Source organism: Topomyia yanbarensis, chromosome 2 (genome assembly GCF_030247195.1).
Source record: "Topomyia yanbarensis strain Yona2022 chromosome 2, ASM3024719v1, whole genome shotgun sequence".
NCBI classification, from domain to species: Eukaryota; Metazoa; Arthropoda; class Insecta; order Diptera; family Culicidae; genus Topomyia; species Topomyia yanbarensis.
In genome coordinates, this window is record NC_080671.1 from 358,280,308 (window position 1) to 358,293,367 (window position 13,060).

The window sequence follows — 13,060 nt, forward strand, 5'->3', positions numbered from 1 at the left end:
AGATTGCCTGTAGGCTACAGGTAATCTGGCGAACCAAGCAACAGACGACGGGCACGGCTAACTAGTGATTGGTTAGCTGGAGCGAAAAAGGCCAAGCGCAAAAAAGGGAGTGAATGGTCTGTTCATGCCGAGGCAGGTTTGGCGCAGCGAATGGCAACCGCGTAAGGGGTAAACCCAGCCACCCCGAAGCAAGACAGAAGAGTGAGTATATAGGCGTATAAGTTGACTGCCTCATGCCAAGACGGGAGGGTCGTAGCGTAGTATGTTGGGACTTAGCTATCGATGCCTCATGGTGTGGCAGAGGAGTGAAAGGGTGAGCATCCAAGTCAGTCTCACACGGCATGTTAAGGGTGAGCACAAAAGTCAGCATCACATGGTATGGTAGAGGCTAGCACAAAAGTCAGCCTAGCAAGGAATGAAAAAGGTGAGCACCCAAGTCAGCCTCACATGGTATGGGTGGGGCGAGCACAAAAGTAACCCTAGCAAGGTATGAGTAAGGTGAGCACACAAGTCAGCCTCGCAAGGAACGAAAAAGGTGAGCACAAAAGTCAGCCTCATGTGGGAGTGTTTGAGAGTGAATCAAGGTGCGATAGAGAGAGCACCCAAGTAAGCCTCATACAGGACGTATGAACGCGTGAGTGAGAGTGAATGAGTACACTAAGTACAGCCATCCCCCCAGAAGTAATACCGAGAGGTAGTTCCTGGGAGGAACGATGGCGGAGCCCAATGGAGTTTAGTCGGTATTAATGGCAGAGTCACATGCATTCAAAAGGACTTAGAATATGTTTTGCAAAAACCGTGTTAATTGCGAAATCTGCGCAAAAAAACTTTTTTTACCTACACAAACCTACACCCGCAATCTCGCCAACATAAAACGCCCCTGTGATTAGCGTTTCCACGCGATCATAAATTAGTCACGTCCGGAAACCTCGACCCTCTGTCCTAACTGCTTACGTACATGCCTTCAGTTGGACAATCCTCCAAAATGAATGACGCTCGTGCACACTTGACAAGACGGCTCTAGTATCTTAACCGTACACTCAAAATTAAGTGCAGACTCGAGGGTTTCGTGAACATTCAAGAACTTTCGCGAATATCAAAATAACCTGACCACACCGTTATGCAATCGATTTTATACAAACGAAGTTACATACATGCGACAAACGCCTACGCTATCAAACACATTAACATACAAACACTCGAATCCTGCGCGATCATCTACGCACATCAACGCCTGCGATCTCGCAAACATGAAAACGCCCCGGTGATTAAGTCTTCGTTTTAACACTTATAAATTTATAAACGCGGTTTCCAGCGCGATCAGGAATTCTTCACGCCCCACATCTGAACAGTACACTCAATATCGCAATCAGAGTCACAGCATACTGCAATTAGCCTTAAGGGGTTACATATGTTGAGGTCGGCCAAAGATCGAATTTTTTTTTATTCTTCTAATGTAAAGTTCAGGATCTTAAGAATATTATCTAAAAATTTTAAAGAATTATAGCGTTTTTCATCTTGCCGTGTCCTTGAACGATTCCATTTTTTCGTCAAAATTTTCATATTATTGTTATAAATTTTAAAATATTTCTTCAGGTAAAAATAGTGTTTTTTTTTTGAAACATCGTCCTCGTTTCCAAAAAGAAGATTTTTTTACATGATTCGATGGAGGACACCACAGATAATATATACTAAAGATTTTGTTTAGCTTTATGCTTTCAATTTAGCTGTTGGAGTGGAATCGTAGTCATAGCAAATCTATTTAAAAAACGCGTTTTGCGGAGATTGCTATAACTTCGACAATTTTTAATATTTTTTATGTTCTCCAGCGGATTTTGCAAATTGGACATTTTTCTATGCTAGATGTATAACAAGTATTTTATAAAAATATAGCTACATACATTTCCAAAAATTCAAACTTTTCCCTTTTATCTCGCATCTCAACATATATAACCCCTTAAACAATGTTTTTGTGGGCGACATTTCCCGTTTCGTCTGCAAATTAAAGAACGAAGACCGATTTGGTACTTTTCATATATAATGAAACAGCCATGGAGTGCAAATGAAAGGATCAGGCAACCCGTACCATTGAACTAGACCTCTGAGCCGTGTATTGCGCTGAACTGTGTCGCTTCGTTAGAAACTAAGAGAGACTTTCTCGTTTTGTGTGTTAGGAAAAATTCTTAAAATTTACCTGTTCCCAAAACTTTTATATTTCGTATTAATAACAACAAATGGAGTAAAGTGCTTATTATCACCATATTAAGAATCAATGGAATGCACACAAATTGCCATCAACAGCTTTGCTTCGTTTTTAAGAACCAAGATATTAACCAATGGCTTCAAATGGGTGGGGTGATAATAGAAACATGGCGAAAATAGTCATCACCCTTGAAGGCGATCCTGGCAGCTTCACGATGGGACGGATGACGAATCTTGTCAGCGACGATGTCGATAGAGCTGGCGGGAGCAACGATGTCCGAAAAGTAATTTCAATCTCACTCAGAGGAAACGAGCGAACGTAAAGGGTATCACCACACAGGGATAATAAATGAAACGCGTGTACTTCGATTGGTTGTTCAAGTTCAAGTGTGTAATTCGTATAGTATGGGTACATTTATTGGTGGGAAAAGTTTGTAGTAACGTTTGGTAACGTCTGGGGATGTCCAAAAGTTTTATTGGTTGAGTGTTGTAGCGAGTTACCCAACATGCCGGCCAGCATTGAAAGGCACTTTCAAACAAATCACCAAGCTTCTCCTTGCTCAGTGGGTGGTGATGCTGATGCCGTAACTGCAGGGTTGTTGTGATGATCGCGTTGTTCAATTGGTAGTGGGCAAATTTCGGTAATTGCCCGCCTGTAACTTCCGTTTGCAGTCCTTACATGGACCACACGAACGTGTCCATCAGGGCCGAGAAACACCTTCTCGACTCGACCAAGAATCCAGCGCATTGGTGGAACGTTGTCCTGTTTCAACAGAACCATAGTCCCAACCTCGATGTTTGGTATGATAGTCGGCCACTTTTTTCGATTCTGCAATTGACCAATGTAATCACGTGGCCAAGCTTTCCAGAAATGTTGAAGCCGTTGTTGCATTTTCTGGAATGAATTGAGACGATTAATAGGGATGTCACAAAGATCCGGCTCTGGGAGAGAATATAAAGGTTCTCCCACAAGAAAATGCCCAGGAGTGAGGGCAATGACGTCTGCTGGATCTGATGAGAGCGGGGATAGTGGACGAGAGTTCATGATTCCCTCGATTTGAATTATCAGCGTGTTGAAATCTTCAATCGTGAGTAATGTGTCCTTCATCACCCGGTAGAGATGGTATTTGAAAGTCTTTACTGCGGCCTCCCACAAGCCGCCGAAGTGTGGTGACCGAGCTGGGTTGAAGTGGAAGTTGATACCTGTTTCGGTACAGTGTACTGCGACTTCGTCTGAGCGATGCATTGCGTTGAATTGCAACCGAAGATCTTGAAGCAGGCGATTTTCTCCTACGAATGTACGTGCGTTGTCGCAATAAATATCAGCCACGCGACCACGACGACCGACGAGACGCTTTAGTGAATTGATGAACGCAGCTGACGTCAGACTACACACCATCTCGATGTGGACTGCCTTGGACCACAGCAGATGAAAATAGCGACGAATATTTTCACCGACGAACCGCGACGACTAGGTGGTCTCACGAAAAATGGCCCGCAATAGTCAACGCCACACGAGACGAACGCGCGCGACGGTGTCAGTCGAACAACAGGTAGTTGGCCCATAATCTGCCTAGCAATGCTCGGCTTGCAGCGAAAACACACTAGGCATTCTCGTACGACCTTCTTTGCAATATCTCTCCCCCTGATTGGCCAGAATCGTTGCTGCATCGTTGATAAGAGCAGCTGTGGACCTGCGTGGAGCATCCGTAGGTGTATTGCTCTTGCTATGAGAAGCGTGAGATGTGCGTTTTTCGGCAGGATCATAGGGTGCTTAGTATCGAATGAAGCATAAAGCTCTTGGAGACGTCCGTTCACTCGAAGAATACCATCTATATCTAAAACGGGATTGAGAGTTTTGAGTGGCGATTTAAACGATATTAGCTTTTGTACTGATCCTTTGTGATTTTGCAAAAAACGAATCTCTGACGAAAAATAATGTGCTTGTGTTTGTTTAATCAGAAGCTTTAGAGCGCTATCGACTTCTTTGCATGAAAGCGAACCAATACGACGATTTTCAGGCAACTTGGTACGACAATTAAAAACGAACCGCGCAGTCCAGGCAACCTTTCGCTGCAGGGGAGAGAGTGTGGAATGCTGCTCGATGAGTTCAAGTGCAGCTGAGTTTGTAGTGGCTACTACTACCACCGTATGGCGAGCTTCGAGCTCCCGCGTTTGCAAGTGGAGTGGTGAGAGCTGAATGCAGTTTGGTGGCCAATGTTCCGGCTCGGTGCAGATAAAGCGTGGGCCGTGCCACCAGATTTCGTCATCAACCAACTTGGATGGAAGAACGCCACGGGAGATCCGGTCAGCTGGATTAAGATTGGTTGGTACGTGGCGCCAGCAGCTTCCCCTAGTAAGTCTGTGAATTTCAGCAATCCTATTCGACACAAACACTTTCCAGGTCGATGACGATGAGGCGAACCAGTGTAGTACTATTGTAGAATCTGTCCAATATATCACTGGACAGTTTAATTTTGTTGATTCCAAAACGAACTCTGCTAACTGCGCTGCGAGAACAGCCGCGCATAATTCCAGTCGAGGAGTGGATAATTTTGTTAGAGGACTGACTCGTGATTTTGAGATGAGCAGATTGCTCTTCGATGTACCGTCAGCGTTCGTTGTCTTCACATATATGCAGCTTCCGTATGCGCGATCGGATGCATCGGCGAAACAGTGAAGACTGATGACCTTGTGATGATCCACGAGAACTCGTCTTTGAATGTAGAGCGAACTGAGTTCTCTGATTTCGATGCGAAAATTTATCCACCAATTTTGGAGCTCAACTGGTAACTGGTCGTTCCAATTGAATTGTTGGGACCAAAGCGATTGAAGAAATATTTTTGCGCTTACAATTACTGCGCCAACAAGTCCGAGCGGGTCGAATAGACGTGACATCTCCGAGAGAATAAGGCGTTTTGTTATCGGTTCGGTACTTCCGAAAACAGGAACATTAAAACCGAAGTGATCTGGAACTGGGTGCCACTGGAGTCCAAGCGTTTTAATCGGATCGTTTATACCGATTCCAAACTCCGTACGAGTGTCCCGTAACGATTCGGGAATGTGAGTGAGTACGTCTGCACTGTTGCTGCACCATTTTCGCAGACTGAATCCTCCCGAACGAAGAAGAGCGATAAGTTGACAATTGGTCTCGATCAATCGTTGTTCGTCGTCGTCTCCCGACAGATGATCGTCGACGTAAAAGGTTTGCTTCACTTTCGGCGATGCTAGCGGGTAGTTGTTGGCTTCATCTTCTGCCAACTGGTTCAAGACTCGAGTAGCCAGGTACGGCGCTGGTGCTGTGCCGTATGTCACGGTGTTCAATCGATAAGTTTTCAGCTCCTCATTTGGATGGTTCCGCCAGATAATCTGCTGTAAAGGACGATCGATGGCATTAACGATGACTTGCCGATACATTTTCTCCACGTCGGCTGTCACTGCATATTTCGGCAATCGGAAGTTCAGCAATGTGGACAAAAGTGGAGCTTGGATAGTAGGGCCAATGTAGCACAGGTCATTTAGCGACAGACTGTTGGATCCTCGGCATGAGCCATCGAAAACGACACGTGTTTTGGTTGTTGTGCTCTCTGGTCGCTGGATTGCATGGTGAGGAAGGTAGAAATAGGGTTTTGAGTGATCGGGCACAGCTTCGGTCATATGCCCCAACAATTGGTACTCTTCCATAAACCGTGTGTACTCTAATTGGAGCTGTGGGTCCATACTAAGCTTCCTTTCAATACCACTGAATCTGCGTTTCGCAACCGTGAATGATTCTCCCAAAGAAAGCAACATTTCTTCACGAATCGGCAAACGAACCACGTACCGACCGTCAGGGGCTCTAAAGTGGGTCTTCGAAAAGTGTGACTCGCAGTACTGCTCTTCGAGAGAAAGGGCTTTGCCGCTTTCGAAACTCTCCACCTCCCAAAACTTGCGAACTATTGACGCCATGTTGTCAATAGTGGAAACGTTGCAGATGACACTAGTATTATTCGTTTCAAACGCCTCACCTGCGACGACGTATCCAAAAACAGTTTTACGAAGTACTGGCAAGCCATTGCCAAGATTGGATCTAGGATGGCGAAGAATGATTTTATACCGATTATCAAGTCAACGTCATGGGCGATGTTAAATTTTGGATCAGCGAGAGGAAGGTGGCGAGGGATAATCCACTTTGATACATCTACATCGACAGTTGGTAGTATTCTCGTTAAAGATGGTAGAATCAAAAAGTTCATACTGGTAGTGTACGGGCCAGTACGAGATGACACAACAATGGGTATTTGCTGTTTTACCCTTTTTACAGACTGACTGATGCCATACACATCGACATTTGCTGGTGCGCGTTTTAACCGGAGAGCTTGTGCGAGAGATTCGGTTACGAAGTTGGCTTCGGATGCACAATCCAATAGAGCCCTAGCATGAATGTATTGACCGTCGATGTTCTTAACTTTCACATATGCGGTCAGCATGAAGACAGCAGACGTACTGTTTTTCGAAAAATGTGAATGTACAGGAACGACAGCTTGACAATTTGTCGCCTGTGAAGAGCTGTGAGCCAACCCTGACGGTATACTTTGCGAACCCGACGGCGATACGAACGACGACGAACGACTACTATGCCCATCCGACGACGACGGGGCCGATCCACTAACCCGAGGGACCACGTGACATTGATCGACAATGCACGAAACCGACGACGACGGTTCGACGACCGATGCCGATCGTGGGGCTGTATCACATTGGACCATTTGAATCGATAAAGCCGTTTTATCCTCAGTCTGGTCTGTCTTCTGAGGAGTTGAGTTTAAGTGCAACAGTGTATGATGACGTTTGTTGCACGTACGACATGAGCCAGCAGTACAGTTTTTCATCATATGCGATGACCGTAGACAATTTAAGCAAAGGCCGTGTTTTTTGGCCACATCGAACCGTTTTTGTGGAGATAGCTTCTTGAAATCGTCGCACTGTGTCAGCGCATGCGTTTGCTTACATACAGTACACTTTGAGAGATTTTCACTGCTAGAGTGATATATCGAGGTTTTATTACGCCAAGCTTTAGGCTCCAGCTTCGACTCGGGCTTAGCGACATGTTGCGAAGATTGGGAGAGCGTTAGTGATTGCAAAATACGAGAGCGTTTTTGAATGAAGGTAATCAGGTCATTGTACGCTGGACGACCTTCATTGTCCAGTTGTGATTCCCATTCCTTCTGGGAAACAGAGTCCAATTTACTGCTTAGCAGCTCGATAAGGAAGGAATTCCAGTGATCATCGGAATTTTCCAGCTTGTTCAGTACACAAACATGCTTATCAAATTCATCTGCCAGATCCGAAAGTGCAGCTGCCGATTCTTTCCGGATAGCAGGAGTAGACAAAAGGGCCGAAAAATGTTGTTTGATTTGTAGATTTTTGTTATCGTAACGTCTTCTCAAGGTATCCCACGCGATAGTATAATTTACCGCTGATACGGTTAGAGACTGAACTAGACGTAATGCTTCTCCTTTCAGTACAGCTTTCAGATACTGAAACTTTTGCACTGATGAAAGGTGTGGGTTGGTGTGGATGAGTGTGATGAACAGATCATGAAAATTCATCCATTCATCGAAACTTCCATTGAACTCGGGGATTTTCAATTCTGGTAAACGAATGGGAGCGGCTTGAGCAGGTGGAGCGGTGGGTGAAGGTGGCGCCCTATTCACAACGGGTACAACAGCGTCAAACTTTTCTGCTAAGGATCCTTTAAGTTGGAAGAAATCCGTCTCAAATGCAATACGTACGGATGATATTTCATCTTCTAATTCCTCATCACACTCAATTTCTGCCTGTACCTCATTAAATTCATCCCATAATTTGTCTAATTTTTCGAGTCGAAATTTGAGTTGTGGAAAATCTCGATCGAACACAAAATTTGCATTGAACTCTTTAATCAATTTTACGGAACCAACAAGATTGTTCCGTCGGACTAAAAGCCTTTTAACTTTCTTGGCTTCTTTCATGTTGCCGCACACTTTATTAGCCACTCAGTATAGTATGCCACCTTTACTGATCCAGTGAGGTTACCTGTGGTCGCTCGAACCTGCGTACTGTCCGATCTGTCCGTTGCCGTGCTGCTTCCAGGCCAGTGGGGCTGCCACTAATGATGATTTCCGATCTGAAGATTGCGTGGATTCGACGCTAAAGATGGAATACTCCGTCGAAATGTGATGTCTATTGTTCGAGGCCTACCCACGCTAACCTCAAAAATCGGCCGAGCTTTGTATGACCTGGCAGTCCCGGGTTTCGGCACCAAAAATGAAGGCGATCCTGGCAGCTTCACGATGGGACGGATGACGAATCTTGTCAGCGACGATGTCGATAGAGCTGGCGGGAGCAACGATGTCCGAAAAGTAATTTCAATCTCACTCAGAGGAAACGAGCGAACGTAAAGGGTATCACCACACAGGGATAATAAATGAAACGCGTGTACTTCGATTGGTTGTTCAAGTTCAAGTGTGTAATTCGTATAGTATGGGTACATTTATTGGTGGGAAAAGTTTGTAGTAACGTTTGGTAACGTCTGGGGATGTCCAAAAGTTTTATTGGTTGAGTGTTGTAGCGAGTTACCCAACAACCCTATTCGAAATTTAAACTTTAATAAAGAACCTTGGTTCATTCGCTCATTTTCAAGAGTCGACTCTTTTTATCAATTCGTGAATTAATTGCACATCTCTAGTGTGTATGGTTTATGTTTTTGAGTACTACTTGCACGTTGTTGGAGGTATACCATTCCTGAGTCATTTTCAGTAGTGACAAGAAGCTAGGTCTGGTCAAAACAAAACGGAATAGCCGTGTTTCTTAAAAAGGGCACAAGCGTTTTTTTGCAAGCATTCTTTGACATCAATGTATTTTGATTTACAGTGCAAGTTGCCGCAAAACTTTCGCTTTTCAGCCTACGGGTGCAAACCGCCTGCTAAACCAAGTTTTTGTTTTCGCAAACTGTGACATTTTTTTCTGCTTACACTTAAGTTAAACCTTTTCATTTGTAAACTGTTGGCTTGGGAGTTGTTTTAAATCTGCCTTCACGTATGTTTCTTCATCCATTACGACACAATCGAATTAAGTCAACAATGTTGGGTACAACTAACATGCTTTTGCTTTAGCTTTGATATTTTGCTTGTTATATCGAATGAGTGCCACTGACACATCCTAGGTTGGCAGTCCCATTCGTTTCTTGGCTTTTTGCACTGTAGTGTGTGATATCCACAATTTATTGTCGACATCTCTAATGGAAAGGTTACTAATATGTTTGAAAGCTTTGGTTATTCCCCTTCCGGTTACTGCGGAATTCTGATTTCGATTTTCCGGTTTCTCGAACGCGTTTGCACAGTGGATTTGGCAACTATCATAGGTTTGCCCACTCCACGTGTGAGAATTTTGGTTTTTAATGCCTCGACGCCATTCGCACAACTGAAAGGAAATTGACGTTTTATGACTTGTCAGTTATCTATGGGCAAAATCACTGCTGAAAAATGTACGGGTCGGAAAAGTCGATGAGGAGAACATATATCAGGCCTGGTCAGTGTTCAACATATAACTATATCGGCATAGTCGAGCCCCCAGGGTACGAGTCGTGCCAGATCTGTTCAACAGTTGATCCTAACATGGCTGCTACTTCTGTTTTTCTGTTCTCTAAAACATTGTAAACCATTGAAGTAAATATCTAGTACACTACGTAGAGCCTGACGATAGGAATGATTCTAGATCAATATTCGGATGAATCCTTACTACTAACAGAGCATCTAAATGTAATTAATTATAAAAGCATGAATTATTATGAAAATAACCAAAAGTTATGCCCTATAGAACTGTCTAATGAAATGAAATTGTCATGTAGCCAATTCAAAAAAAAAATATTTACCATCGTTTGAAGCAAAAAAAAATCTCCAACGAAACGAACAAAATCAAATAAAATAGCACTCGATGCGGTAAGCGGATTAATGTTGTCGAACGAAATTATTTCCAATCTGATGCCGTGTCCCACATACAATATAACAAACAATTTCAACAGATTATTATCTGTTCCGACGTTCATTGACCGCAGCACGCAAAACGGTGGTGTCACGCAATGTGGCTGCGAAGCAAAAAAAATGTAAGTACTCCAACTTACCGCTACCGGGAATTGTAATCTGCTTAAATAGACACTTAGTGCAAAACTGCTGGTAAGTGCTTTGAAACCGAAACGAGTCGTCGGGGAAAAAATGTGCGAAAGTTTCTTTGATTGCTCGCACGGGACCACCGAAGCGTATGCTAGTCAAGCTCTTGATGGGTTCGAGTAGACACACCGGTGGAGGCATCAGAACCATACCAGCAGGTGGCTCCTGGTTTTCAGTGTGAAATACTACAGTTTGTGGAATTTTCAAGCTTTTCTTGTCTTCCCCGGCTGCCAAGAGTTGATTTGTCAGCATCGAGTCAACATGCTGTGCAAGGATAGAGTGACAGGTGAAACCACACCATTGATTCTGTGAAGCCACACATTTCGACTTAACCAAGTGGTTGGAGTCTTTATCCCCTATTTGGATGAGAAGATACTTGGTATGAAAAGAGTAAAAAACACGTATTAATCAGAGAAGATGAACTTTCCCGAATCTAAAGCGGCCCTGAGCGGCAGTGAACAGAGCGTTTTTAGGGGATATGATTAAACTTTTGATGGCCATGTCAATGTAAAAAGAAGACGGTTTCGGTTTTCTTCAAAACTATCTGAGATCAATTGATCAAATTGGCATCAGTGCATAAAACAATAAATTCGACCGCAGTCGTCGTAAGCGCAAAAAAAAATAACTTAATTGACTAGAAACCCAACCGTCAAACGTATTCATAAAGTCTCTTTGGAGGGTTTTTTTCTTTTATATCTCAAGGACTACATAAGCGGCGTAGCCAGGGGAGATTGGATTGAAAAGAAATAATTGATACTGACTAATTCAATTAAATATTGTGCGAAATATTTTATTGTCTAATCACTACATTGAGAACCTATTGTTTTAAGCATCAAGAGGACTTTTGGAAAATTGTGGGAAGCGGATCTTGTAAAATGAATAAAAGTAAAATAAATGCTCAATAACTTTTTTACGGTCACGATCACTTTTATTCGAAACTGTCGATGTTAAGTATCATTCAACAACGTAAAACAGCACATCTTCTGGTGAAATTATTTTGGCGGCTAATCATCTTTGAAGTAATTATAGAGAATTTAATCTTCAAAAAAATTTAGCTAGAGACTTAATGTCTTCAGTAAAGTTTTCGATCATGTTATTTCAAAAACTTTGTTGAAGACATTAATACTTTCTACTTTCAGAGTATCAAAATATAGTAGACTATATGTAAAAGAAAACCTTTTAAACAAGTTATTCTGATATTAATGTATTTGATAAATCTCTTCTGCGGTTCACATTGTATTCAAGGTATGAGGCTCTGAAGCTTATAAAAAAGTTATATTGATTAGAAGCTTCAAAAAATTTCCCAAATATTGTTTTATATATCGGTATGCTGTATTCATATAACCTTCATATTTTCATAAATAATTTTTAAAATGATATTATCAACAACTTTGCTGAAGGCACTTACCATTTTTGAGACTTTATTTTTTTTTTCATATTTATTTCTAGGAGCATTAATCACTAGAATTTGTATATCAAAAGATGCGCTGTTTTATGTTGGAAAACTAGTTCGAAGTTGTTAAACCTTCAAAGTTGATGATTTCAAAATTATGTGATCTTGACTGTTGAGTTGTCTCACTTTAGAAGCTCACATTCTTTGACTTTATTGACATATTGTACAAGAAAATAATCTATAGAGGTTTGCGCACTGTTCCATATTGGTTCTCTTTGTTTGTAGACTGGAATGATATCTGTTAGACTACTTATGTTTCTAAATTTTCAATAATTGATGAAACTCTTATTAAATTTTAACATTTTCAAAAAATCTACGATTTTCATCAACCTACCAGCTTTTTTTATACAATCTAGAACCATCTACCGACAAATCTACACTGACGAATACCTCCTCTTGAGATCTCATGAAGGTCTGACAAGGGCTTTGTACTACTTTTGCTTTCCTAAACAGTGGAAAATATTTGAACACTCCAAAACTTTACTGTGTCAGAAAATGAAGGGCCATCGACAGCTAAAACTTCGAAAAATCTCACTTCTGGTCCTTTCTTCAAAATCATCCAGTACGGCATTCTGCGTCACTCTCTGGAGTTTGAACCGCTCATATGGTAGTCGGACTTTGATCGAAATTGCTCTTCTCCCATCCATTCTTTTGGGCCTTCTGGGGATCAAAGGCCCTTGTCGTTGTGTTTATTATATTTATTACGCATGACGTTATAAATTTGGCATTTTACCCAATTAAGGAAACGTGTCTGATGGGGAAAGTGGAGATGCCAACTTGTCAATAAAATTTCACAGTGAATTTCTGCACATTCATTTAGGATATCTTTTATACTTTTTGTGCGCTTGATTTGTACTGCAAACTTTGGAACTAATCATTGAAGTGTTAATAAGAAGCCATACTCCCGATGGCCGGCTGTTCGGAGTTCAAATTGCTCGTTTCGAGTTATCGAAAATTGCTCGCAAGCGACTTTCGTACATATTGCTAAGATCATATTGTCTATAGATGATTAGCAGTTATGTGTCCAACAAAAAAAACCCCTTTAACAGGCCAACGAGGGTACCCGGGTACCCACAAATTGAAATGCTCATAACTATGGCTTCCTTTAACCGATTTGAACACTTTTAGATGTTTTGGATTCAGGAACTCGTCTACTTTTTGATTCTGTACAATAGAACCGGAATAATGGATCTGGTTTTTGGTAATCCGGATTTTC

General features: G+C 42.3%; 2 protein-coding genes across 10 annotated transcripts in view; both read right to left on the reverse strand.

Annotated features, from left to right (window-relative positions):
- LOC131684319 (uncharacterized) overlaps positions 1 to 13,060 on the reverse strand; it is a 350,826-nt gene that overhangs the window by 236,108 nt on the left and 101,658 nt on the right. The gene's annotated exons all lie outside the window — the stretch shown is intronic.
- Positions 3,776 to 8,195, reverse strand: LOC131680696 (uncharacterized). The gene is made up of 3 exons (XM_058961406.1): positions 6,523 to 8,195; positions 4,253 to 6,271; positions 3,776 to 3,929 (listed from the first exon to the last, which is right to left on the reverse strand). Exons 1-3 carry the CDS (start codon positions 8,193 to 8,195, stop codon positions 3,776 to 3,778), a joined length of 3,846 nt encoding a protein of 1,281 aa, XP_058817389.1.

Coding starts and splice junctions, on each gene's coding strand:
- LOC131680696 (XM_058961406.1), bottom strand. CDS start 8,195: ATGAAAGAAGCCAAGAAAGTTAAAAGGCTTTTAGTCCGACGGAACAAT. Junction 6,272..6,522: donor GCACCAGCAAATGTCGATGT/GTATGGCATCAG, acceptor TCGCCATCCTAG/ATCCAATCTTGGCAATGGCT. Junction 3,930..4,252: donor AAGGTTGCCTGGACTGCGCG/GTTCGTTTTTAA, acceptor CGCTTCTCATAG/CAAGAGCAATACACCTACGG.